Source organism: Bos mutus, chromosome 23 (assembly GCF_027580195.1).
Source record: "Bos mutus isolate GX-2022 chromosome 23, NWIPB_WYAK_1.1, whole genome shotgun sequence".
NCBI classification, from domain to species: domain Eukaryota; kingdom Metazoa; phylum Chordata; class Mammalia; order Artiodactyla; family Bovidae; genus Bos; species Bos mutus.
Window position 1 is genome coordinate 32,875,896 of NC_091639.1, and position 24,061 is coordinate 32,899,956.

Here is a 24,061-nt window from a genome sequence, read left to right on the forward strand (position 1 = left end):
AGGTCAGTGATACAAATGAGGCCATTCCAGTAAAATAGTTTTATTTAATTTTAAAATAGTTACCGATGTGAAAATTTCCCAGTGCTGGGAGTAACAGTCTAGAGCCAAGGTTGGGAGCGGGGCTAGGCTTCACCGAGAGCCCAGTTTAAGGCCCCTGAATCCCACCCTCTACTCCCTTCCAGAGGGAGGAGGAACATCTGAGGAGCCCTGAGTCAGTCCTCTCCCGCACCCCCGAGGGCCTGCTGTGCTAGGCCCCTTGAAGGCAACAGCTCGTGCAGAGGATTGAAGGAGAGGGAAACAGGTCAAAAACTAGAACTTAGAGGTTAATAATCCCAATGACCCCCTACACTCGGGGGGGAAAAAAAAACTGGTGGCTATGAAAAGAGGATGGAGGATGAACACTGATGTAATAAACGCCCCAGCGACCCAGAACAGACCGATTTGGGCTGACTGGAAGGTCATGAGCCCCAGCTGCACGTTACCATTGGAAAATAAATATTCCAGGAGGGAAAAACCACGAGGCCAGCTGGTGCCAGTTACAGTCAATGCAGCTGAAAGGCCTGGTGTGGCCTGACCCTGTTCACGCAAGGAGCAGAGGCCAAAGGCCTGGGCTGGGCGGAGACCCTGAGCTGCAAGGGCAGGGGCGCCCTGCAGTCCCAGTGCAGCAGCGGCGGAAGGCGAGCCAGGCGCTAGTGGAGCAGGGTGCCCTGCTCCTGGGCCTGCGTCAGGCTGTCCTTGCGGTGCAGGTGGTGCACCCCCATCCTCTTGGGGCTGCGCTGGGGGCGGCTGGGGCTGGGCAGTGCCCACACCCTGCCCTCAGCGCGAGGTGCGCTGGGCCCCTCCTCAGTGCCAGCATCGCTGGGCAGCAGGCTCTGGCGCTCCTCCGCTGGGCTGACAGGCAGATTCAGCTCTTCCTCGTCCTCTTCCCTGGGAAAGCCAGGGTCAGCTTCGGGCAGCAGCAGAAGCCCGCTTTCACCAGGTGGGGATGATGGTGCCTGCACCTCATCTCCACCAGCGGGCCCAAGGGCGAAGTGGCGCTGCAGCTCAGGGAGTGCATCCCGGCCGAAGGCCGTGCGCTGGGCCACAGCGGCCGGGGGCGGAGTGCGGTCCACAAACGCCCGCTGCCAGCTGGCCAGCAGGTCCTCCTCAGAGCTGGCAGAGCTGGCCGGGGCACTGAGCGCCGGCGGGGCAGGCCGGGGCTGGTGCTGGGGGGAGGCCTGGGCTGAGGCAGGGCTGCTAGGCACCGGGCTGGGGCGGGCCCGCTCACTGCCCTCCTCCACCAGGCTCAGGGAGATGGCCTGGCGAGTGGCATATGTGCAGTTGGGCAGGGGGCTGTTGCGGGGGATCCGCACCTTATCCTCAGAAAACTCAATCACCCTGCGGCCAGGATACAGTGGATGTGGCGGAGATGGGGTTGGGTAGGGGCTCAGCTTCTCAAAGGCCGGCAGGGGCAGCTCCTCCTCTGGGGAGCCCCCGGCAGTGCCCAGGGAATGGCACTCCCCGTTGGGTTGGGGGCTGGGGCTGCTCGGGGCTGGGGGGCTAGCTGAGTCACCCGGGTCACCCCCACTCATATCCACATGCACGAAGACATCCTCAGCCAAGGGGTGCCCGGTGCTGCCTGACTGGGCCGAATTGAGCAGGAGAGACTCCGGCTTCTCCAGCACGCGGGCAATGACCGAGGTGGGCACCACAGCCCCAGGGGCCAGGCTGGGGGCAGGCCCGGGGCTGGCGGCCTCCTGACCACTGTGCAGGTGTTTCCGAACCATATCCTGTAGCTCACAGGGCAGCTGGGGTACAGGAACGAGAAAAGGAAAGAGACATGAAGGATCCCAGCCTAAGACAGCTTGCTTCAGGGCAAAAATAAAGGCTGCCATGTGCAAGGCTCCCTCCTCACAGTGTGCTGGGCACTTTGCTATCACCTGTTCTCACAGCACACCGAGGTATGTCCTCATTTTGCAGTGAAATGACTTGAAGCTTTTGATCAACACAGCCAGGATGTGACCCCAGAACTGGTGCTAAGGCCCACTCCTTCTGTCGACCCTGTCAGCCCTAGGCTGGAGCTCTGGGGTCTAGAGCTTCCCCTTGGAGCAAGGGGCTCTCTCAATTATCTTATGGCCCATACTTCTGGCATCCCCCTCCTTCCTGCATCAGATCTGGAAACTGAGACCCTCTCCCCATCTCTGTTCCAGAAATACCCATAGGGCCAGTCCTCACCCTGCCCCTAGTGATGGCCCTTGAGAGCATGCAGGACACCAACCAGAGGCTGAGCTGCCTGGCTTGAGGGGAAACAGGAAGGCGAGGGGAAGGCAAAGCAGAAAGGCGGGGAGCCAGAGGTGCAAGGACAGGACAGAGAGGCGTAGAAACTGGAGCTGGAAGGGTCCTAGAAAGGGTGGACGGGTACTGGCTAGGAGGACCCGCTACTCACATCGGCAAACTTGTGGTTACGGAAGTGGGACTTGTTGCACTTGAGCAGCTGCACGGCCAGGTTGCAGTCCAGCCGGTACCGCTCCTGCAGACACAGATGCAGCTCAGCGCCCAGCCCCGCCCGGGGAGTGGGGTGGGGACACAGTGGCACAGGCAGGGAGGCCCCAAGATGCCGTACATTGAGCTCCTCCAGCTTGTTGATGGTGTTCCTGGCATCCAGCAGCTTGTTGGTCAGCTCCACAATCTCCCAGTCCAGCGTCTTCCTGTCCATCTCAGCCTTCTTGATCTGAGGCACAAGACTCACAGTGAACCCAGCCCAGGCCCCAGCCAGCTCTTCCTCCCCTCCTCCCAGCCCAGAGACACAGGAAGCCACAGGTGCTAGGGCAGCCAAGGCACATGAAGTAGAGACAGATGATGGACAGACAGAAGGAGACTGGACACTTCTCCTGCAATGCAGGCGGGCTGTGGGGCAGGGGCTTTCTGAGCATGACCGACAGTTGCCCAGGCCCAGAGCAATCTAAGAGCTGCCCAGCCTTGGAGGGTGCACAAGGGGCTCTACACACCAGGGGAAGGAGCTTCTACCCTGAGAGACAAGAACTGCAAACCCAGGGGCTCAGGCCTATGCTGCATGTAGCTGTTTCCAGGATCAGGCCATTGGGTGAGAGGGAGGAGGCTGGGCACAGAACGGGGCTGGGTGGCAGCTGGGGGCGCCTGGGAGATTATCTAGTCAAGCAGGGAGGGAGCTACAGTCTTCTGATCTTCAGCTCAGGGACTGGATCCACAGGCCCCCTTCCTCCAAGCGGCGGGGCTGGCTGCCACTGCAGCTGAGAGGCCATGAGTGTTCAGTGGTGACATCAATCAGTACCTCTGCCCAAGCCAAGAGCAGGCTCCCCACCTGCCCCCAGGAGCGAGGCACTGACTGCTGACCAGGCCTCCCATGAGGACAGGAAAGGAATGGGCAGAGGGCAAGGGGCAGACCCCAGCCATCCCAGATCTCAGCTGAGGAGGAGGCAAGGGCAAGGGAGAAAACACACAAACTCAGACGCAACTGCAAAAATCCAGCTGTGGCTAAGAGAGGCCTGAGAGAAGAGTACAGCAGCAACGGTGGCAGCATGAGGGGAAGACGAGAGAAGAGAAACAGTGTGAGCGTTAAGACGACCCTGACTCGCACAGCACGTGGCAGGCCCCTCCCCACCACAGCCGCCCCCTCCCGAGCCCAGGGCAGGACGGGGGGCCCCCTGGCAAGTCCTAGCCCCGTGCTGTGCTGTGAGTGCAGCGCTAGCCAAGCTGCCCTCCTGGACAGATTACCAGCGTGTGCAGCTTGTCCTCCAGCTCCTGGTTGGTCCTCTGGGAAGCCGTGTAGCTGTTCTGCAGCCTGTAGAGAAACACAAGGCAGACCTCCGGGTCAAGATGCCGCTCTTCAGACCCTGCTCAGTCCCTTCTTGATGTGGATCTTGGGCAGGTGCCCCTCCCAGAACTTCAGTTTTCGCATCAGAATTGGATCACCTCTGAGGCCACGCCTGGCTAACAACCCCCTGTGAACGGGGAGATGCATGCATGCATGTCCCAGCCCCCGGTCCCACACCTGCGGAACTTGTCCTTAAACTTGTCCAGCTCCTCCCGGCTCTGGCCCAACTCCAACTCCAGGCAGTCCTGCCCGATCTCCAGCTCGCGCTCCAGAGCCTCAGTGCGCCTGGTGGCTGAGGCCAGGCGCCGGCGAAGCTCCTCGTTTTCCTGCTGCAAAAGCCTGGGAGGGTGAGGGTTCAAGGGCAGAGGGGCATCAGAGGTGCTAGGGCCACCCTGGAGTCCCAGGCTGGATTCAGAAGGAAGTAGGGGTGACAGGAGTCCAGGGAAGCGTATCCCACAGGCCTGTTGGCCCTGAGAACACGGCTGGGCCTGGAGGGTGGGGGAAGCAGAGGGGATGGAGGGGGACAGTCGGCCCCCCTCACTGGAGAAGACAGAACTGCAGGGGCCACAGTTGCCATTTGTCTCTAGTTACAACCCAAGCCAGCCGGCCCCCAGCTCCGGTTTCTCCACTGCACAGTCAAGCTGCTCCATTATTCAACTTGTGGAAACCCAGCCCAGGAGGGCCCTGCTCTGCAGAGGCCTCACGGGGCTGACGGAAAAGGCTGTAAGAGACAGCTGGCACGGGAGGCGGGAGCTGGGACTCGCCCGAGCAGCCCCTCAGAGGCACTCGCCTCCCCAATGCCAGGTTCTCATCAAACAGATGTTTTTCCAGGACTAATATCCAAACGTCAAGCTGCCTTCCAGAGTCCCTAAAATCCCCCAACTTGTACCTCTACCTAATCCAAGGAAAAGCCCAATGGTACCAACAGCCTGGGGCTGAGGGGACCGAGCTGAGGCAGGGAGGCTCTTGGGCAGCAGGTACTCACTTCATCCTCTCCGCGTCAGTCAGCGGCTCCTGTGCACAAAAAAACAGAAGCCTGAGGCTCGGCTCCGGACCACTTGCCTCCCGCTCACTCCCACCGCCTCCAAACAGCTCCAAACAGCCCCAGAGAGGGTCATGTCTGCAGCATACGTGTCTGGCACAAGTGGGCTGCAGGGCCCCCCAGAGATGGGGCCGTCTAGTAACTTCTGGACCAGCCGAGACTACCCTCGCCCATGCCACCAGACTCCAACCCTGCCGTTCCCCACACCAGCTCCAAGCCCTCTGAGTCCTAGAGGCCATGCCACCTCTCCCTGGGCTAAAGAGCCTCTCAGCTCTTCACTGGGCTCCTAGCGGGCCCTGTAGGCAAGGCTGAAGACTTTCCAGGGAAGTGACAAAGCCAGGTGGGATGGAGTAGAGTCCAGAGCTCTGATGAAGCCCTGCGGGCCCCCTGGGAGGCATGAGTGCAGGACAGCCTCTGGGGTAACCCAGACGGAGGGGAGTGAAGCGTCTCGTCCTGCTTTCTCCCTCCTGCAGCATCTTCCTCAAGCCCCCACATGGGTCACGAGCCCAAGGGCCAGAACTCAGCCAACCAAAAGGCAGAGCGAGCCTGCGCAACGGCAGGAGGGAAATGTCGAGTGGCATTTGATTGGCCTCACAGCTTCAGGACGCTCATCGCAGGCAGGACAATGAGGTGCATGGCCCAGACTATGGACCTGGGAGCCACTGACACCTGGACTGGTTTCATTAATCTTGTTGAACCCTAGAGACCACATCTACAAAACTGGGGGGAGTGCCCAGAGGGCGGCACCTCGCACAGTATCTGGCCTTTTAATGTTTCCTAAATTCAAAATGGGCAAGTCGTGGATGGCACTTCTGCCCTGGGCGCTTGGCACACGCTGGCCATCTCTCAAGTTCTCCAAATGTGCTCCATGAACTTCAACAGGGTAGAGACACAGTATCAAGGAGAATAAACTCTCCTCTTCCTGCAAGAGCTTAACGAGAGAGGAACACAGATCTGGAGAATGTTTGGCGGTTGCCTGAAGAAGGCCTCCTAAGTATCTAATGTGGTCCCTAGCAGGGAGCACATATTTGATAAATGTCAGCCAGACAAAACAAAGCTGGACGAAGGTCAGCCTTTCGGGGACAGTGGAGAACAGCTAGGCTGAGGGCAAGCAGCTGGAGCTCCCTAAAGGTGCCCAGAGGGGCCGCAGGTTGCACAGCTCTGCTCCGCCAGTGGAGGGCCAGAGTCCCCGGCTCCGGGCAGGTCAGACACCTTTGTCTGATGGGCGGCCTCCCACACCAAGAATAATACTGCACAGATCATTTAGGCTGCACTACAGACTCTGGGGCTCCTGGATGTGTGAACGTGTCACAGCCATCCCCCATTGGTCTGCATGGCCCCCACGAGCATGGTGGCAGCTGAGAGCCCAAGCGGGTACCAGCAACGCCACACTCGCACCCCAACTGGGGGAACCAGATGCCCCCTCAGGACAGCCAGGCCCCGCCTCAGAGGTCTGCAGCTGCCAGCTGGGGCAGGGGGACCACTCTTGCTGACCTCCTGCTCGGGCCGGGAGCCAGGACTTTCCAGCCGCAGCTCACGATGCTCGGGTGGTGCCTTACGATAGGGCTTCTTAGCAGGGGCTGCACTGGTCATTCTGGGAGATGAGAGCTGTTCAACCTGCTGAGGGAAATAAGGAGGGAGGAGGCTCAGAGACGTGGCAAGAGGCCTCTGAATTGAGGGAAAAAGGGGACAGGTAGGAGCCACCAGGCAGGCAGACAGGCCTGGGCCACTCCCAGGGTTATCTGAAGTGCTCAGCTCTGGTGTGCCACTGCCTGTGGGTCAATGGTGAACAGGAGAGGCGTCCAGGGCCAGTGGGATTACATGAGGGGAAAGGCAGGGCCCAGGGCCTGGGCGCAGGGCACACGGGTTGGGCCGGAGGAGTGACCCACCCCTGGCCCCTGCGGGCGTGGGAGGGCCGCCGCAGAGGGAAGAGCGACTCTCCAAAAACCAGTTTCCTCAATTCCAAACTGGGTTAAGTTTCACTTCAACAACCAATTTCATAGGGTTGTTGTAATGATTATGGAAAGCACTAACAACAGAAGCTGGCACTCAGATGCTCGACTAATGTTAGCTTTAAAGCAAACTGTGAGCAGAAAGTAAGGGCTTGAGATGTATGCCCAGCCTGGACCCCTCAGGGCGGGGTGTCACCAGGTTTGGGGGCCCTGAAAGTCAAGCCTCTCTGGCCTCCAGCGCTCTCTTCACCAGCCCCCACCAAAAGGGGCCACCTGCTGCCCCCTCACCTGCCAGCCTCCCCAGGAGGGGGCCCAGTGGGGGGCGCAGGCCTCACTGCGAACATACCGTCTGTCCGTCGGCAGCACTCTCTGTTCCGCTGTCCGGGAGTCAGCCTGTGGCTCTCTGCATCCCACGGCCCAGCCACTTCCTCTGGCCAACAGCTCCTGAAACCGGAGATGGGAAGAAAACAGAAACCAGGTGTCAAGGCCTGTCTGTCAGTGCCCCCAGGAGAGCTACGCAGGAGAGCCATGGAGGCGGGACCAGAGTGGAAGCACTGGGCTCTGCATGAACGGCATCCCGGGCCCAGGGAGACACAGGTGTGTCTGTGTGGCCATGCTCTTGGCTTACCACACGCCTGATTCCAGAAAAGGCCTGGTGCTGTCTTGTCCCTATCCTACCCTGTATCTCTCCTGTTCATCTCCAGGGCCTCTCAGAGTCTAGAAACAACAACTCAGAGATTTGGGGGACATGGGTTGCAGAAGAAAACACCAGGAAAAAGCCTAGGAGAGGCCCAAGAAGATGCTGGGGGAAAAAAAAAAAGCTCCTAGCAATGATTCCAGAGGAGCCCAAACAGACTGCAAGAGGAGGGGAAGGTCCAGGAGAGAGAACTGGAAAAGGCAGCATTTTAGAGCAATGACGGTTCTCAACCAGGGTGATTTGGGTCTTCCCCGGCCTCCTCCTTTCCCCACCCCTGGTATCTGGCAAATATCTGAAGGCATTTTTGCTTGTCACACCAGGGGTGGGTGGTACTGGCATCTAATGTGTAGAGGCCAGGCCTGCTGCTAACATCCTATGAAGCACAGTGCAGCCTCCCACGACAAGGCATTATCGGCACAGTGTTGATTTGCCCAGGCTGGGAAAGCCTGTGTAGGAAGCCCCAGTCTGGGGAGCTGAGACACCTGGCTTCCGGGCTCAGTGCTGCTTCTGACACACGATGTGGCCCTGGGTAAGTCCCTGCCTCACTGGATAAGCTTGTCTCTCATCTGCAGAGAGGTGGCTGGAATGAGTGGCCTGTGAGGTCCCCTCCAAGTCCTTGGGGTTCCGACCTCTCCCCGACCTGTAATGAGCTGGGCTGCAGCATGGGGGCAGCAGCTACCACAGGGACCAGTGGAGGCAGCAACCTCAGGTGGCCTTCCGGACATCAGCAGTCCTGCCTCCGCCATCCACCTAACCAGAGCTGGGGGCTGAGGGAAGCCTTGCGGGCTGAAGCGTGTGTTCCCGCTGTTGGGACATGCCCTGGCCACAACTCCTGTCACATTCCAACAGGGCCTGAGGCAGGAGGCATGGTGAGGGGGTGGGGAGGGCGGGAAGAGGAGTGGCCTCCCCTCTCTGTCTGGGCAGCCTGGCCTCTGGCGTGGGGTTCTGGGGTGTGGCAGCAGGCACGAGCCGCCAACCTCCAGCCCTTTGATGGCGAGGCAGAGCGTGTCCCCACAGGGCACACACAGCGGGCTGTGTCGGGCTGACTCCCTGTTCAGGAATCTGGGCAGGCCTGAAGGGACAGCACATTCCTGAGGTGTGGGGGAGCAAACAAGTCACCCCCACAGTTCCCTGGGGCTACCCCTTCAGTGGGGCCCTGGGTGGAAGCTCTTCTGGCCTGGGGAACAGGCCCAGAAAGTGCCAAGCCAGCACGGGTACCTGGATTCTGATACTCAGAGGGTCTAAGTTGGGGGGGGGCGGTATATATGTTAGAAAAGGAAGAGTCAGACCACAGGAGTGAGAGATACTGGTAGCCAGGAGTGCCCATGAAGTCCAGAGCCGGCATCTGCCTTCCCCCACCTTCCCTATTCCTGCCAGCACCCACACTGCCCTCCAAGCCCTGGGACACTGGTGTGGGCGGTGGGCGGAGGACAATACCGTGCCCGGGTATCTAGTCATCCTACCCGTGAGGAGACGCAGCAGCCTCCCTCCATGCCCCGCTGCCCCAGCTCGAGCTGTCACATGTCCTACGAGCTCATCCTGCCCTGTCTCAACCTCACGGCCCCACAGCACATATTCCTGGGGCTTTCATGCACAGACAATCTGGCCTGCTGAGGGGACAGGTAGCATGGATGTGGCTAGCAGTGAGACGGGTCAAAGTGCAGACTAGGACTCTCAGATGAACGACAGTGGTTTTGGAGGTTCTTTTCCCCAGCCAGAGTCCGCTCTTTTCATACATATCAGAGTCACAGGGAGGGACATGGCTCCTGACTGGGGAGGCAGAAGGCCACACCCTGCTAGGGAGGACAGTCCACCAGGGAGCCTCAGCGATCCCAACACAAGTCCAGGAGGGAGACTCCATGCCACTCCCTGCCCCACATCCCTAAATTCCAGTGCATGCTGGGGCCCTGGTCCCAACTCCTGAGGTCTGCTAAGGGCCTCAGATCCAGCCTGGAGGGGACCACAGTTCCAGCACTGAACAGGCACACACAGGCCTGGCAGGACGCTGGCACTGCAGGGAAGGTCAGCCCCAGGGGTGAGCGCAACGCCAGGCCTACTGGAGAACACAGGGAGCAGCAGCCGGGCAACAGGGTCACAGGAGGAGAGGAGGGGCTGGCTACAAAGCAGCGGAGCGGCCCCTCCAGGAAGACCCAGCTCCTAGAGGCTGCCTCCCTGGCACACGGCCTTCACCCAAAGATCTCCAAGCTGCTTTGGAGTGTTTCAACCCGAGGTCGACTCCTAATCCCACAGCAAGAAAAAGAGTCCCCCAGGGAAGGCTGGATAAGTCCAAATGGGCCACAGGCCACGAGGAGCGGGCAGACAGCCCGGTCTCTTAGCCTCTGGATGCTGCGCTGGCTCCAGGGCACCTCCACGAGAAGGCTCTTCTAGAAAGTCTAGAAACTGACAAGGAAGAATCCCACTCCCACCCCTCACCACAAACTACCTGAGCTTCAAGGAACTGGAAGCAGAAGACTCAGGATGTGGGCTACCTCATCTCAGGCTGGGTTTGTGCGACAACAGCCGTGCTCTGGGAGAAAAGTGAAAGTGAAAGTGGCTCGGTGGTGTCCGACTCTTTGCGACCCCCATGGACTATACAGTCCACGGCATTCTCTAGACCAGAATACTGGAGTGGGTAGCCTATCCCTTCTCCGGGGGATATTCCCAACCCAGGAATCAAACCGGGGTCTCCTGCATTGCAGGTAGATTCTCTACCAGCTGAGTTATGAGGGAAGCCCTTCTGGGAGAAAGGCTGAGACCTGAGTCAATCCCCCCGGCTGACCTGGTCTGGGGCTCTCGGGGCTGCACCTGCAGGCACTGTCAAGGGAGACACCCCCGCAGCGTCACGGAGGCGAGGTGAAAGGAAAGCAGCTCTCCTCACCGCCCCCACCCCCCCTAACCCTGCCTCCTCCTCCCTCTCCTGCAGAGTATTCATTCTTCACTCACTCAGGAGCAGCTCAGAGGACTCCACCGTATCTGAGGGGTGGAGTGAGGGGGTGATAGCCTTGTAATTGCCATGTTGCAATCTGCCAGTCGGCGCAGGCCCCTGTTGCCGCCTGCCCTGTATTAAATACCTTCTCCCTGATTACAGCCCACGGGCATGATTAGCTGCCTCCAGAGAACAAAGTCTACTTTCATTAGAAATGGGACTCGGCACGCACAGTGAACCTGTGCTCTGAACCCACTGAACAGCTGAGCAAAGCGTGTATCAGAGGCAGATATAAGGAGCAATATATGCCAGGAGCTGGCGGCTCCTCTCTCGAACCAGGGGACAGCTCTCCGACTCGCTCCCCTGTGTGGACAATGAACGTGTGTGGATATGACCAGGGGTCCCCCCGAAGTCAGTCCTGATGCTGCTGGAGACGGAGCAGGAGGAGGAGGAGCCCTCTTCAGAATCTGATTCTCTCCAAACCACTATCCTTTCTCCTCCTCCCTGCAAACACCCGCAGAGGCAACAGTGAAAGGTTCGATTCCAAGAGCCAAGGACACCCCCTTACTTCCCTCTGCCGTCCCATCTGTGCGTCTGCCCAAGGCCCAGGGCAAAGCCAAAGGTGCAGGAGAGGAAGGGAGCTCCCAGCATCCAGCTTTCTCTCTGCTCAGGGCTCAGAGGTTACCCCCTCGACACTGGCCGAGCAGAGGCAGACAACTGAATCCAAAACAGGTGTGGCTCAAACTCTGCCCTCCCCTGCACCCCAGGTCTCTTCTAGCCCCCAAGTTCTGCACCACACCCCTGCCCCTACACAGTTCAGCTGCCTACCCAAAGAAACCGCCTGCCTCCACGACTTCCATCACCCACATTCTCTTTAAGAAATGATGACCCCAGCAGTTTATCTGGGCTCAGCATTTCTGTACTTACTGATGTCTCTGTCCCCAGCTGTCACTGAAATCAAGCAAGTGAAGGACGCTGAGGGGCCAATGAACCCAATCTTCTGAATCAGGGAAGGCATACACATCACAAAAATCATTAACTAATGCTCTTCTTTCATAATTCACCCAAAGAAAGTCAAATGGAAGGTAGCAATCATTGCTGCTTTTAAAATGAAAGGAAAACTGGCCCCTTTTCAGAATACCCCAGCTGTGTTGTATGCTGCCTTACCCCAGCAGGATATAAATTAATAATAAACCCAAATATGGGCCCTTCCTAAAGCCCCCTGGTGAACCACTAAACAGGAGCATGTGGTCACAGGGACGAGCGCCTCCCCTGTGGGAATGGTCCTCAGCTGTGAAGTGGTCTCTGAACCCTGCAGGCCTGGAGGAAGCTGTGCCTCGCGGGGTTGGGGTGGGGGGCAAGACACACTCCACAGTGCAGGTCCAACTGCTTCTCAGGCCTCTGAAATCCGGGCTCTGGCTCCAACTAAGGACCAAGAAACACAAGCCTCCACCGTGCAAGGGCCAGCCCCCTAACCAGGGGGGCCAGCAGGGGGTCCGGAGACTGCCCATAAGGACCCCTCCCATGCCCACCCCTAATCAGGATGGCTCCTCTCCCCCTTGACTGTCAGTGAACAGCCGCACAGAGAGCTGATCCTACTGAGGCAGCCTGGGTTCAGTCCTCCCAGCCCTGGCCCCCAGTTTCCGGCACAGCTGTTCCCGAGATACCTGAGCAAAGCCCTGAGCGATCCTGGGCGCGTGGCAGGCAAGCAGCCAGCAGAACACGGGTGGGGCCCGGGCAGGCTCTCCTCTGGGCCGATGACAAGGCTGGAAGATGCCAGTCTGTGCCCAGACCAGCCCCATTGCCCCTCCCCCAGGCAGGCCTGCCACCCCTCTGGGAAAGCACAACGTCACCCTTTTGGGACATGCTGCCTGCGGCCCTAACCTGGCCCCCTGCCCACTCTAAGCGGAATAGACTACAGGTATTTAAAAAACCAGAATGGGTGGGAATATTCCTCCCCAGAGTCATCCTGAGGTCTCAGAACTAGTGCTGGTGGCCTGTGAGAGCTTACCTGGCTCCCACCAGAGCAAATACCTCAAGTCTATCCACCGGGCCTCTTGTTCAAGCCAACACTTGACAGGAGGAAAGCGGCTGAAGATTCCTGATGATGAGCCAAGCAAACCAACCCCCAACCAAACGGAGCGCTCAGAAGTCCCCAGATCAGAAGCAGCACTTGACCTTCGTCCCATGCTCGCCCCTTGGGAAGAAGCAACCTGCCACTCCTCGCCCCTTCTGCTCTCCTCGTCAGAGCCAAGCCACAGGCCCCTCTAGGGTGCTGCTGCTCAGTAGCTCAGTCATGTCCGACTCTTTGTGACCCCATGGACTGCAGCACGCCAGGCTTCCCTGTCTGTCACCATCTCCCAGAGTTTGCTCAAACTCATGTCCATTGAGTTGGTGACGCTATCCAACCATCTCATCCTCTGTCGTCCCCTTCTCCTCCCGCCCTCAACCTTTCCCTCCAGCTTGCTAACTCTCTATTCAGGGTCCACACCATCCGCGGAGCCCCTACACCGTCTCTTGTTTACACACTCCCACTCTGTGGGCACTGGCAGCTTCCTGCCCTCTGCCTCCTGGCTCAGGGGAAACAGAGGCGGCTTAGAGGGCCTCCAGGTCTCAGGTCCCCCTATCTAGCCCACCACACTCCGCCCCCCTCCCCGGGCACTGCCCCCAGAGGCGGCAGACAGGGTCTGTCTAGTTACCTGTGCAGACCACCAGGGCGCCCCGCGCAGTCAGCCTTCCTGCAACCTCTGGACGCCCCTTCTTTCCCAGCCTGGAGGGAGGAGGGAGCCTGTTGGGAACTTCTCCATGGCAAGCTGAGGCCAATGCCTCCCTCAGGCCCACTGTGGAGTCCAGAGCCAGGTCCTGCCCCCTCTGACTAAGGCGCCCTTCCCAGCTCTTTTTGGTTAAAGTCCACCTGAAGCTCCAGAGGTGGAAGGCGGTGGGGGAACCAACTCCTCCCACTCCACCTCCCAGAGCAATGGTCACCAACGGGAGCTACATCTCAGATGGGTATCCGGTTCTGGGCTCCAACTTTCAGACAGAGCTTCACTCCTCTGTCCAGGCCATTTCTCACAGGCAGGTCAAGGTTTTCCTCAACCTCCCAGTCCCCAAGAAGAACCTGCAGTTTCAAATCTTATCCTGGGATGGGAATAATGGGGATATCATCTTCTCCTTTTTCCTTCTGGCTATGTCCATGAGGGATCTTAGTTCCCTGACCAGGGATTGAACCTGGGTCCTCGGCAGTGACAGCACTGAGCCCTAACCACTGGACTGCCACAGGAATTTCCATCATCTTCCCCTCTTGATAAAGGGAGGAAACTATCCAGTCTAGCAGAAAATTCCCTTCCTACTCTCCTTCCATCTGTCTCTGAGGCATGAAACCAGCAGCACGGTAGCTGAGGGATGCTCTCAAACTCCATGGTGCTAAAAGCAGATTAAAGAGACATGCTGTTCTAAGGGAGAACTGAGAGGCACATACTGACTGAGGGGAGGAATGGGGGCAGAGCCCAGCAGCCGGCTGGCAGGTGGACAGGCACCTGTGCACAGCCCCACCTACGGCAAGGAGACCGGGCAAACGGAGGGAACCCAGTGGTAAGGACAAGCGCGCAGAGGAGATGGCTCGGTGTAAGCAGAGGGGAGGAGGCCAGGGGCAGGAAGGGAGACGAGAGGCGTGGCTGGAGGCACCTTCAGGGTGGGTTAGCTGGCCCGGGTCAGACTCACAGGGTTAGTGTCTTCTCCCCAACCAGCCAGCTCTCCTGGTTAGCACGGTTAGCACCAGACTCGTGGCAGACGCCCTCCAGGCACTCCATACAAACAGACAGCTTGGTCTGTGAGCAGCCCAACTCCGGAGCTGCAAAGAGAGCAGAAGGAATGCCAGGCTGCAGGATGCCCGAGGGTACACACTGCCCTCTCCCGACAGGGACGCTCCTCCGGACTTACCGCCAGACCCTGCAGGGCCTCTCCCCTCTGGAAGGCAGGCCACATGCAAGCACAACACCCACCCTGCCAAGCAGTGAGCCTGGCTGGTGACCCCAGGGAGCAAGGCTCTCCAGCTGTCAACAGAAAGAGAGCATTGCCGTGGTGGAAGGGGGCACTGCTACCAGGGGGCAGCTCTCCTGTCTCACCTATTCCCGGAACACTGCTGCCAGGCTGGACCACAGCCCTGAGAGCTGCTTCTAAGAACAAAGCCACCCACAGCTGCAGCTGCCACCTCGCCCAAGCCCGTGCCAGCAGAGTCCACCACACCCCCTCCCACGGGCTCTGAGGAAAGGCGCTGGGAGAGAACTGGCCCAGGGACCGGAGGTTGCAACAAGAGCTGCGTGGAAAGCACAGCACAATGGGGCAGTGTGTGCCCGGCCCGGAGCCATGCCAGCCCAGGGAACGGGTGACACACTGCCACCTTTCAGCTGCAGAAAGGGCCAGGGGTGGTGTTTCCCAGGGAGCTGGCCCCAAAGGGACCCATGGGGCAAGGGTAAGGGCAAGGCCACAGTCAGACTCCCCAGACCCTGAGAGGGCCTCCCCACCCCCTCAGAATGGCAAAGCCCAGAAAGGCTAAGGTTCTCACACAGCTAGCCCAGGGAACACTCTTCCCTGAAGCCTCCAGAATCACCCAGGGAAAGTGACACACCCTGGCTTAGAGATCTCCAGGCAAATGTGCCACAGCAGCGGAGTCCCAGAGACCCCCTGCCCTGGCCAAGATGCGACCCCTGGGGAGGCAGGACAGGAAAGTTACAGCACAGACATCAGCAAATACTGGCTGTGATTGATGGAGAAGGGCTGGCAGGGAAAAAGCAGGAGAACGACCCCCACGCAGTCTGATGATGAGATGACTCGGGGTAGGAAGGGGAAAACAGAGACCACCCAGGCCCCACACATAGGCCTGGCTTCTCCCAAGCCCAGGCCAACGCTGAACACAAGCAAGAGAAGCCTCCAACAGGCTTCCCAACTGCCCCCTTGCTGGGCTCCCGGCCTTGCTCTGATAGCCCTGGAGGTCAAAAGGCCGAAGCCTGACCAGGAAGAGTAAGCTAGCCATCTAGCAGAGAAGATGCCAACTCTTCCTGCGGGCTCTGATCTCTTCCCTGGACTAGCAAGGAAGCGTGGCCATGGGCGACTACTTTCTGAATCCTCGACACAGACATGCTAATAAATAAACAAACACGCACCAGCTGGGTCTGGTTTGTTTTCCAAATGGGGAGCAGCAAGTGACCTGGTTAATCCAAGGTTTCAGACAGCAGGGGTTGAGAAATCAGGTAAGTCTCCGCCCTTCCCAGCCAGAGATGAAAGAAGAGTGAGAGAGAGAGACACATGCGAGCCAGGGGTGCTGGTGCCCACATCACGCCCACACCCATCCTGATTCCCACTCCAGGGCTCTCCTACCAGAAAACTTCATCCCAGCATAAAAGACAATCCCTCAGAGATAAGCAGGGTGTCTGCTGTGGCAAGAACCTCTGGGAAAGCTGCTCCAACCCTCCCAAGGAGCCAGCCAGCCCCCCAGGAACACACCAAGCTGGACTGGAGGCTGAAGGCTCCAGCAGGGACTAATTCCCCCCTCCCTGCCCCACCCAGGGTTAATTGTTAGGAGGGCAGAACAAGCTGAAGAACAATATGTATTACTATTAAGTTGTGTTTATTTTACAGGCAATACATGATAGGGAATGTCTGGAAGTATTAATACATTAGAATGATCAGAAGGATACAGGATAAATGGTTAACAGTATTCCCTGTCTTTGGGAAAGGGCTTAGACAGGAGCAGTAGGGGAAGAAAGGGAAGGTCTTTTTGCTTTAAATTTTGTAGATTTTTCTGTACGGTTGGTATTTTCAACGAGGTAACACACCATGTTTATGATGACAATGCACTGTTCCTTGACAAACGGACAAAATCACTCCATCTGCCCTGTGCTGTACCCTCCCAGAAGTGCTTTCCCTTCAGCTGTATTTCCTTCAATCCTTGTAGCTTAGTGAGGCCCACAGAACAGGTGGCGTTCTCCCATTCTGAAGTGACACAGAGGACAAGAGATCTGCCCAAGGCCACAGACACAGGGGACAGAACCCTCCATTTCCAATTCCAGTTCAAAGCCTGGAAAGCTGTCTTCTCCCGGGAGCCAAGGAAAACGATGACAATTCTGCCCGGATGTAAAGACCCTCAAAGACATCTGAGACCGAATTCCCCATCTGGCTCACCTGGAAAGGGGCAAAGAGGCCACTGCTCAGCACCCAAGGGGATAAGTGCAGAGTTCTATCCCGCTGGTTAGCTTAATGGAAGCCCAGGGCTTTCGGGTCTAGGCTGACTCTCCGCAAGGCAGTCCCCCCATCTGGGAGTTCTCTGCCAGTTTATTATGAGAACATAAAAGTGCTTCACAAATAGGGGGCCGTGTCCTTGATAGATCCCAAACGTCACCAAGTAGACAGTTGGCACTTACAAGATAGACCGAACAAAGAAAGTCTCACTCTTCTACTCACGGACCCTCACCAGACGCAGTCCCTCTGAGACCTAAAAGCACACAACACAATCCAGTCCAGCTGGCTCATCTGATCTCCTCTCAAACCTGCTTAACGTACAACACAGCTTATCACTCCTGCCAAGATGCCATCATGAAGACGGGCCACATTGCAGTGCGCACCCCACACCAAGGGATGAGGGGCAGAGCCCAGGGAAAACTCCTTCAGTCCACCTCTAACTACTGGTTTCATCCCTGTGGTTCTTCTAGGCGTGAACAAGGCTGTACCAAGATGTCTTGGCTGTGAGCGGGGAGCACACCAAGGGAGGACCAGCGATACCACAGAAAAGCCAGCAGGTGACTGCAGGCACTAAAAGGAGCTCGATGAATAACAAAGAGGGTGCCGGCAGCCAAAGCCTTTTTAAGATGCTAATTAAGCAAGAAAATACACCTGTGTGTACTCCAGTGCCTCTCTCAACTCCTTCTGGCTGGCTTAGGAATGTGCGGTTAGAATATAAGGCTGAAGAGGGAGACAGCTGAAGCCAAGCACCTAGATCATTCAACCACATTAACTCAACTCTGGAAAATAATTAGTAATGTGACTGTTAATACATTCACCTTTTGTTTATGCAGGACCTTCCTTCCTGAGAGTTCGAAGAGTTTCACCAGATAGACTTTATCTGCTTTAGTCTAAGAAAGGACTAGACTGGGAATAGGACTGCTCAGCACCTCCTATGTTGGGCTAACTAAACGCTCAGCCTTCAATAAATGACCTTGCCCCTAAGAAAGACCCCTGGGTGGGGAGAGACAGGTTAACAGCCCCCCTGCATCACAGTGTGGTGAGTGCTCTGAGAGCAAACAGGAGAGGCATCTGGCTGGGGCAGGGAGTTAAACACCAGACAGAAAGGTTGCCCTCCCAAGAATCCAGACGAATCTTCCTGTGATTGCAAACTCCCACTGGAGTGCGGCCCGGCATTATACAATTAAGAGGTCTAGACTTCTGGAAACAAACTTCTCTGGCGCTTGTTCAGAACTGGTGCTGAAGAATTATTCCCATCAGCTATACTGAAAACAAAAAGTCAAAGAATGGACAGCGACCCTCAGCCTTCCACCCCATTTCTGGGGAGCACCTGAGTTCATAAGCCTGTTCTGTGACCCCCCAAAAAAAAAAAAAAAACTGGGACAAGAAGTCTGGCTTTCTCAAAGCATAGACCACCAGCTTCACCCAACATTTTTTCAGTCCACAAAATACCAGGGAACACGGAACCTCAAACACCCCATCCAATACATGCACATGTACGGCCGAGTCCCTTTGCTGTCCACATGAAACTATCCTAACATTTTAACTGGCCATACTTCAATACAAAATAAAAGTTTAATAGAAGAACAACAGCAGCAAAAACCCACCCCATTTAGTCATCTCCGGCCTTAACTACATAACAAATCCGCCACCTACTCACTCCTACCTGTATCTACCAAAGTCATTGTTAATTTCACATGCTTGTCACAATCCATCAAAGGAGTCATTTCAACGTAAAAGATGGGAAGAAGCCTCAACAAACTTCCTTTGCACACTGACACTGTTCCCCAATCTCACCTTTTTTTGTTGCTCAGTGAAAGAGATAGACAGGTAAACAGGTAGACAAGTGTCAGGACAGAGGTTCAAAGTGCTGTAGGGACCGAGAGGAAGAAAGGAAAACAGAGAAGTCTTCTCAACCAGGGTGGAAGAGAAGCTGGGTCTCAAGAGGTCAGCAGAGTTTGAGAGACAAAGGTGAGCACGATGCAGAGACTGAAATGCACAAGTGAGAAGAAAAAAGTAAACAAATGTTCAGAAAAGGTTCCGGAGCAGTAGGAAACTCAGGAGCAAGGAAACACAGGACAGATGAAACAGAGCGGCAGTAACTCAGGCTAGAGAGTTGAGTTTGAGCCTTCTGGTACACAAGGCTGAAGACTGTGGACTCTATCCCAAACAAGAGAGAAACCACGGCCTAAAGGGAAGAGGCAGTATGTGTTTTATAGGAAAGTAAATTTTTACAGCAGCATGGAAGATAGAGTAGGGAGAGACTGCCCGTCACATTTCTTTCATTGTATATGCACCACAGCATTATAAAGCATCTCTTACGCACCCTGCTGCTGCTAAGTCACTTCAGTCGTGTCCGACTCTGTGTGACCCCATAGACGGCAGCCCACCAGGCTCCCTCTTCTCTGGGATTCTCCAGGCAAGAACACTGGAGTGGGTTGCCATTTCCTTCTCCAATGCATGAAAGTGAAAAGTGAAAGTGAAGTCGCTCAGTCATGTCCGACCCTCAGCGGCCCCATGGACTGCAGCCTTCCAGGTTCCTCCATCCATGGGATTTTTACCCTGCACTATCCCAAATGCCAGAATACAACAGTGAGTAAGACAGTGTCTGTTCTCAGGGCACTTACAGTCTTGTGAGAGTCAGACAAATAAACAGGCAATTACAATACAGCCCAAGTGTTAAAACAGAAGTAAGCACAGGACAGTAAAGAGCAGTGGGATCCCAAAGGAAGTGACATTTAAAATGAGACCACAGGAGCAATAAAGAAGGAAAAGGGAGTCTGGAATGCAGCACAACCAACGTGTACAAAGACCCAGAAGCTAGAGAACAAGGTAAGTTTAAAGAGCTGTTAAGGGATTTCCCTGGTGGTACAGTGGATAAGAATCTGCCTGCCAATGCAGAGGACATGGGTTCAATCCCTGATCTGAGAAGATTCCACATGCCACAGTGCAACTAAGCCCGTGTCCCACAACAACAGAAGCCACCGCAATGAGAAGCCCATGCACCAAAACGAAAAGTAGCCCCCGCTCCCCGCAACTAGAGAAAGCCCTTGCAAAGCAACAAAGACCCAGTGCAACCAAAACTAATAATAAATTTTAAAAATAATTTTTTTTTTTTAAAGAGCTGTTAAGAGGCTGAATCCTACTGGAGAAATGAAGACCCAGTTTACTCATAGGACTTGGCACTCAAAATATGATAGCGAAAAGGAGGTGAAGGAATTTGATTCAAAGATAACAAATGAATACTGGGTGTTATGAGAACAAACTGATTTAGACAACAACAAAAAGAGAATGGTAACAGGGGAGAACTGGCTTAAAATCCATCAGCCTTCACCCTGAAGTTCAATCATTTGCTAAAATGTGACCCGAATCTAGGAAGTCAGAGAACTACCAAAACACAAACATGTACTGTACAGAGATAACACGTTTCAGCATGCTGACTGCAGCGCAAATCAAGATAAAGCACACCATCCTGAGGCCTGTGGCTCCTCTGTTGATGGAGGAGGGGAGCAGAGACTGACAGATGCTCTTAAAAGCACATGTGCTATGCTACAACAGACAGAAAGTTTCATCATGGGGCAAGTCCTAGGTCCGGAGCCCCCGACACCATGAGCCCAGGCGTGTGCCTGCCCTGATGGCAGAGTGAAGAGTCATTTACTAAAGAAAAAGATGGGCCCTGAGGGCATGTGTTAAATAGACAGGGCATGACTCAGAAGGAGGGAAAGGGTGAGTCTTAAATACTGGGCAAAGGAAAGCCAGTCATCAGTCAGTCCTTACACACACTCTGCCTCCTGCCTGGCTTAAAGGAAAGAGACCTGGGCGTGGCACCAGGGCCTTCCTCTACAACACAAGCTTCAGCAGAAGCACATTTATTTTCCAACTTCCTCTCACGTTAATAACATAGTTTTCCCCTTTTGTAGTTTGCTATTTTTTAAAGAAAGATGCAAGCAGACTGTCTATGAGTTTAACACTATGGTTCCTTCAACGGTTCGTGTCAGTAACACAAACACCGACACAGTCAATGCATGCTAAGAATGGATCTCGATGTCATTCTGTCTGCTCACCCCAGCCAGCTCAAAGTTTTCCAAAGAGCAGTCACCAAGTTGAATCATGATGACAGAGTTTAGATTGGGCGAACATGGCACAGGGCACTCCCACACCAGTCCGTGTGTGTGTGCTAAGTCACTTGAGTCGTGTCTGACTTTTTTCAACCCTATGGACTGCAGCCCACCAGGCTTCTCTGCCCATGGGATTCTCCAGACAAGAATACTGGAGTGGGTTGCCATGCCCTCCTCCAGGGTTCTTCCTGACCCAGGGATCAAACCCAGGTCTCTTCCGTCACAGGCAGATTTTTTACCATTGAGCCACCAGGGAAATCCCACCAGTGCCTGCAAGGGTTATTAACTCTGAGAGGAAGAGGAGAGCTGAGATAAGAGCTCAACTCCTAAAACATTTTTTAAACAATCAGAAAAATGTTTACTACAATATGGGTTCACATCTAACCATCATGACAAGCAAACAAGAGACAGAAATTGCCAGAAGGCATATTTAAAAGTTAACTTCATACCAAATGCAAAAAAAAAAAAAAAAGCTCAACTGCTTAAGCCTCATTGCCTAGCTTCAAATCCCAGCTCTGCCACTTACTATCTGGGTGATGCTGAGCAAATCACTTAACAATGCTGCACCTCTATTTACTCTTCTGTAAGATGGGGATACTAACAGTATTAAACTACTAATCCACTTACAAAAGTGCCAAGCATACAGAACGTGCTCAGTAAGCACTATTATTATCTTCATCACTCGATGGTAAATTGATCATTCTACAGCCTCACAGTTTCAAATGTGTTCTGCCAAGGAAATGACTGGTATTTTAATATCACTTTAAATAGCTTAATGAGGATATTCTCACTATACGTAAAATCTATACTATCCTCTTCTCACATCAGGAGAGCAGCTCAAACCAGTACAGGTCTGCCACAGAGAGACATCAAGTTCAATCATGAAGCAGAAATTAGGGCTGAGATCTGGCCAGCATAATAACAACAAATATATATACTGAATGTCAGGCACTGTTCTAAATACACTAATGTACTAACTTATTTGACCTTCGCACAACTCTATTAGATAGGTACTCCAACCATCTCCATTTGATTGATGAGAAAGCTGAGGCAGAGAGCTGTGCAATATCTAAAGGTCACAGAGTCACAAATGGCAAAGTCTAGATTTGGACAGGCAATCTAGCTCCAGAGTCAGTGCTCTTAATCTCTGTGCTGGCTCACCACACTGTCCTTGCTGGTTACAATCTTCTAGAGGCATCCACAAATTGTTCTCAGAAAGAGAAGTTTTTCAACCTTCTAGAAATGAAGTCACAGCTCAATAACAACACCAGTTCTTCAGATACCTGAAGGTACTGAAGTTAGTCTAGTGACAGTGACTTAGGCTGGTCTGCCTGGAGTGAGACTTTTGGGGGCATGGATGGGTTGAGAGTAGGGAGCAGAAGATGGTTAGTAAGGAGTCCTAGATCAAATCAGACTTGCTGATCCAAGCATGGAACCTTCTTACTGGAGCAGGTTCCAGTAAGAAGCATGCTCCTAATTCTGGCTTAGGCATAACCAAAGGGCATCAAAGAAGTGGGAACCATACTCACTGCGCTCTGTGCCTCCAAACCTGTTCTCTTTCCTCAAACCCAAATCCACTATCTCTCAAGCCATGGTTAGTTTTGCTAATAAAACTGATTTTGTTTTTTTGCCACACCACATAGCCTGTGGGTCCTAAGTTCCCCAACCAGGGATCAAACCCATGACCCCTGCATTGGAAGCATGGAATTTTAACCACTGCATCACCAGGGAAGTCCCAAAACTTAAAATATATATATATATATATATATATATATATATATATATTTTTTAATGTCGTTTGATAGGAAGATATAAAGAAAGAAGAAAAAAACTACCAGAAGAGAAAAAGGCAAGTTCTACAAGCCTTTCCTTGCATCACACTGCTCCAGGTTGTAAAGCAACTCTCAAATATCAGGGGTCTCAGGAACAGAATGATGTGAAAAACATGTGCAGAGCTTTGTACCAGTCAGCCTGACCTCTTACTATAAACTGATCTGGGTTTCTCCTCCCTAATCCCAACCTACCTGCCTCACTCCTCTGACCCAACCTAGGCACCAAATCCACATCCCCAAATAACACGGGCCCAAATAAATGAGCCCTTCTTACCAAAAGAAAAGATCAAAAGAGGCAGACATGTGGCAAGAATGAATTCAGGAATCGGTGACAGCAGGTGCCTAAATGGTTAATGGACACCAACCAGAAGTTTGTTTTCTTATGGCTGCCCACCATCTGTCACCCACAAATCTCCACTTTGGGCAGGAGACCAAACTGAAGATGTGATGGGGAGATCAAAGAAAATACAGTGACCGTGAAGGAAACTGCTTGTGACAGGGATGTGTTAAAATATTTTCAGTCTGATCTCTAGGCTCTTGCCCACGTTCGCCTGCACAGGTGAAGGCATACAAGGCTCAGTACTACACCCAACTCTCAACAAATCAGCGTGAGATCTAAGCAGAAGACTAACTTAGGGACCACAGGCAAAAGGCAGCCTCTAGAGAAGAGCGCCCTTCTCAAAATAAATGATTTTCAGCATCACTCGGAGCCCATGCATCCTGCTTCCAGGGAGCATGCCAGCCTGTCAACGGAGGCCACCTTACCCGCTCTGGGGTTGAGCTGGGGCAAGTCGCTACCTCTTCTTCTTTCCAAGCAGGCACTGTGATTTCTTCCAATCCCTGGGGCCCCTGAGTCTTCAGCTGAAATTGGGGCAGATGCTGCTATAAGAACTGTGGAAAGGCTGATCTAAGTCTAGAAGAGGGCCATTTGTTTGGCTTTAGTTCCCTCTTTGCTTCAGGTCTCTCTTCCTCCGTTCCCTACTATTCTCCTCCATGGAAAAGACCCCTTTTCCTCTCCCACCAGCCTGCGCTAGGGCCTCCACTCCACGCTCCGGGCTTTTTACTCTTGGCTAAGAAGTTCGGCTCCAACTCGTGACGCTGCTTCTCCCTCCCTGCACACCTACTTCAAGCTCCCCGCCTGGAATCCCCTCCCCCAAGGCTACCACTGGAATCTAGGCCCCCTCCCCTCCATCCCTATCTCATTTTTTTCTCTGCCTCCAACCTTCCACCACTCCACTTCCTCTTCTCAACCCCAGAGCTACTCCCTCCGCCCCAACTCCCCGTTGGCATCCTCACGACCCCCTACAAGTATAGACTCCCAGCCCGACTAATCCAATCCCACAACAAACTTTCTGCCGCTGCCCACTGCCTTCAGACCGCCATCTTGCCGCGGGGCAGGCCGGGTAGTGGCCACGGCCGCGGGAA

At 54.7% G+C, this 24,061-nt stretch overlaps 1 protein-coding gene across 13 annotated transcripts; it reads right to left on the reverse strand.

Annotated features, from left to right (window-relative positions):
• Positions 1-24: 24 nt before the first annotated feature.
• On the reverse strand, positions 25-24,061 carry TJAP1 (tight junction associated protein 1). 13 transcript variants are annotated; one of them, XM_070360675.1, is made up of 15 exons: positions 23,986-24,061; positions 23,402-23,497; positions 14,170-14,299; positions 13,149-13,219; positions 11,377-11,449; positions 9,967-10,050; positions 7,173-7,270; positions 6,369-6,494; positions 4,818-4,846; positions 4,010-4,171; positions 3,733-3,799; positions 3,474-3,503; positions 2,603-2,710; positions 2,426-2,509; positions 25-1,787 (listed from the first exon to the last, which is right to left on the reverse strand). In XM_070360675.1, exons 8-15 carry the CDS (start codon positions 6,465-6,467, stop codon positions 690-692), a joined length of 1,677 nt encoding a protein of 558 aa, XP_070216776.1. In that variant the 5' UTR covers positions 6,468-6,494; positions 7,173-7,270; positions 9,967-10,050; positions 11,377-11,449; positions 13,149-13,219; positions 14,170-14,299; positions 23,402-23,497; positions 23,986-24,061; the 3' UTR covers positions 25-689. The 13 variants fall into 13 exon arrangements, with proteins under 13 accessions (XP_070216776.1, XP_070216778.1, XP_070216773.1 ...); XM_070360677.1 differs by lacking the exon at positions 11,377-11,449 and having other exon boundaries at positions 6,369-6,491; XM_070360672.1 differs by lacking the exon at positions 11,377-11,449.

Bases quoted from the DNA above. Each gene is read 5' to 3' on its own strand.
- TJAP1 (XM_070360679.1), bottom strand. From the start codon at position 6,467: ATGACCAGTGCAGCCCCTGCTAAGAAGCCCTATCGTAAGGCACCACCC. The intron at 4,172-4,817 runs GTGAGTACCTGC...TCACCCTCCCAG, and splicing joins ACTGACGCGGAGAGGATGAA to GCTTTTGCAGCAGGAAAACG. The intron at 2,711-3,473 runs GTTGCGTCTGAG...CTTGTGCCTCAG, and splicing joins GCCACAGCTGGATTTTTGCA to ATCAAGAAGGCTGAGATGGA.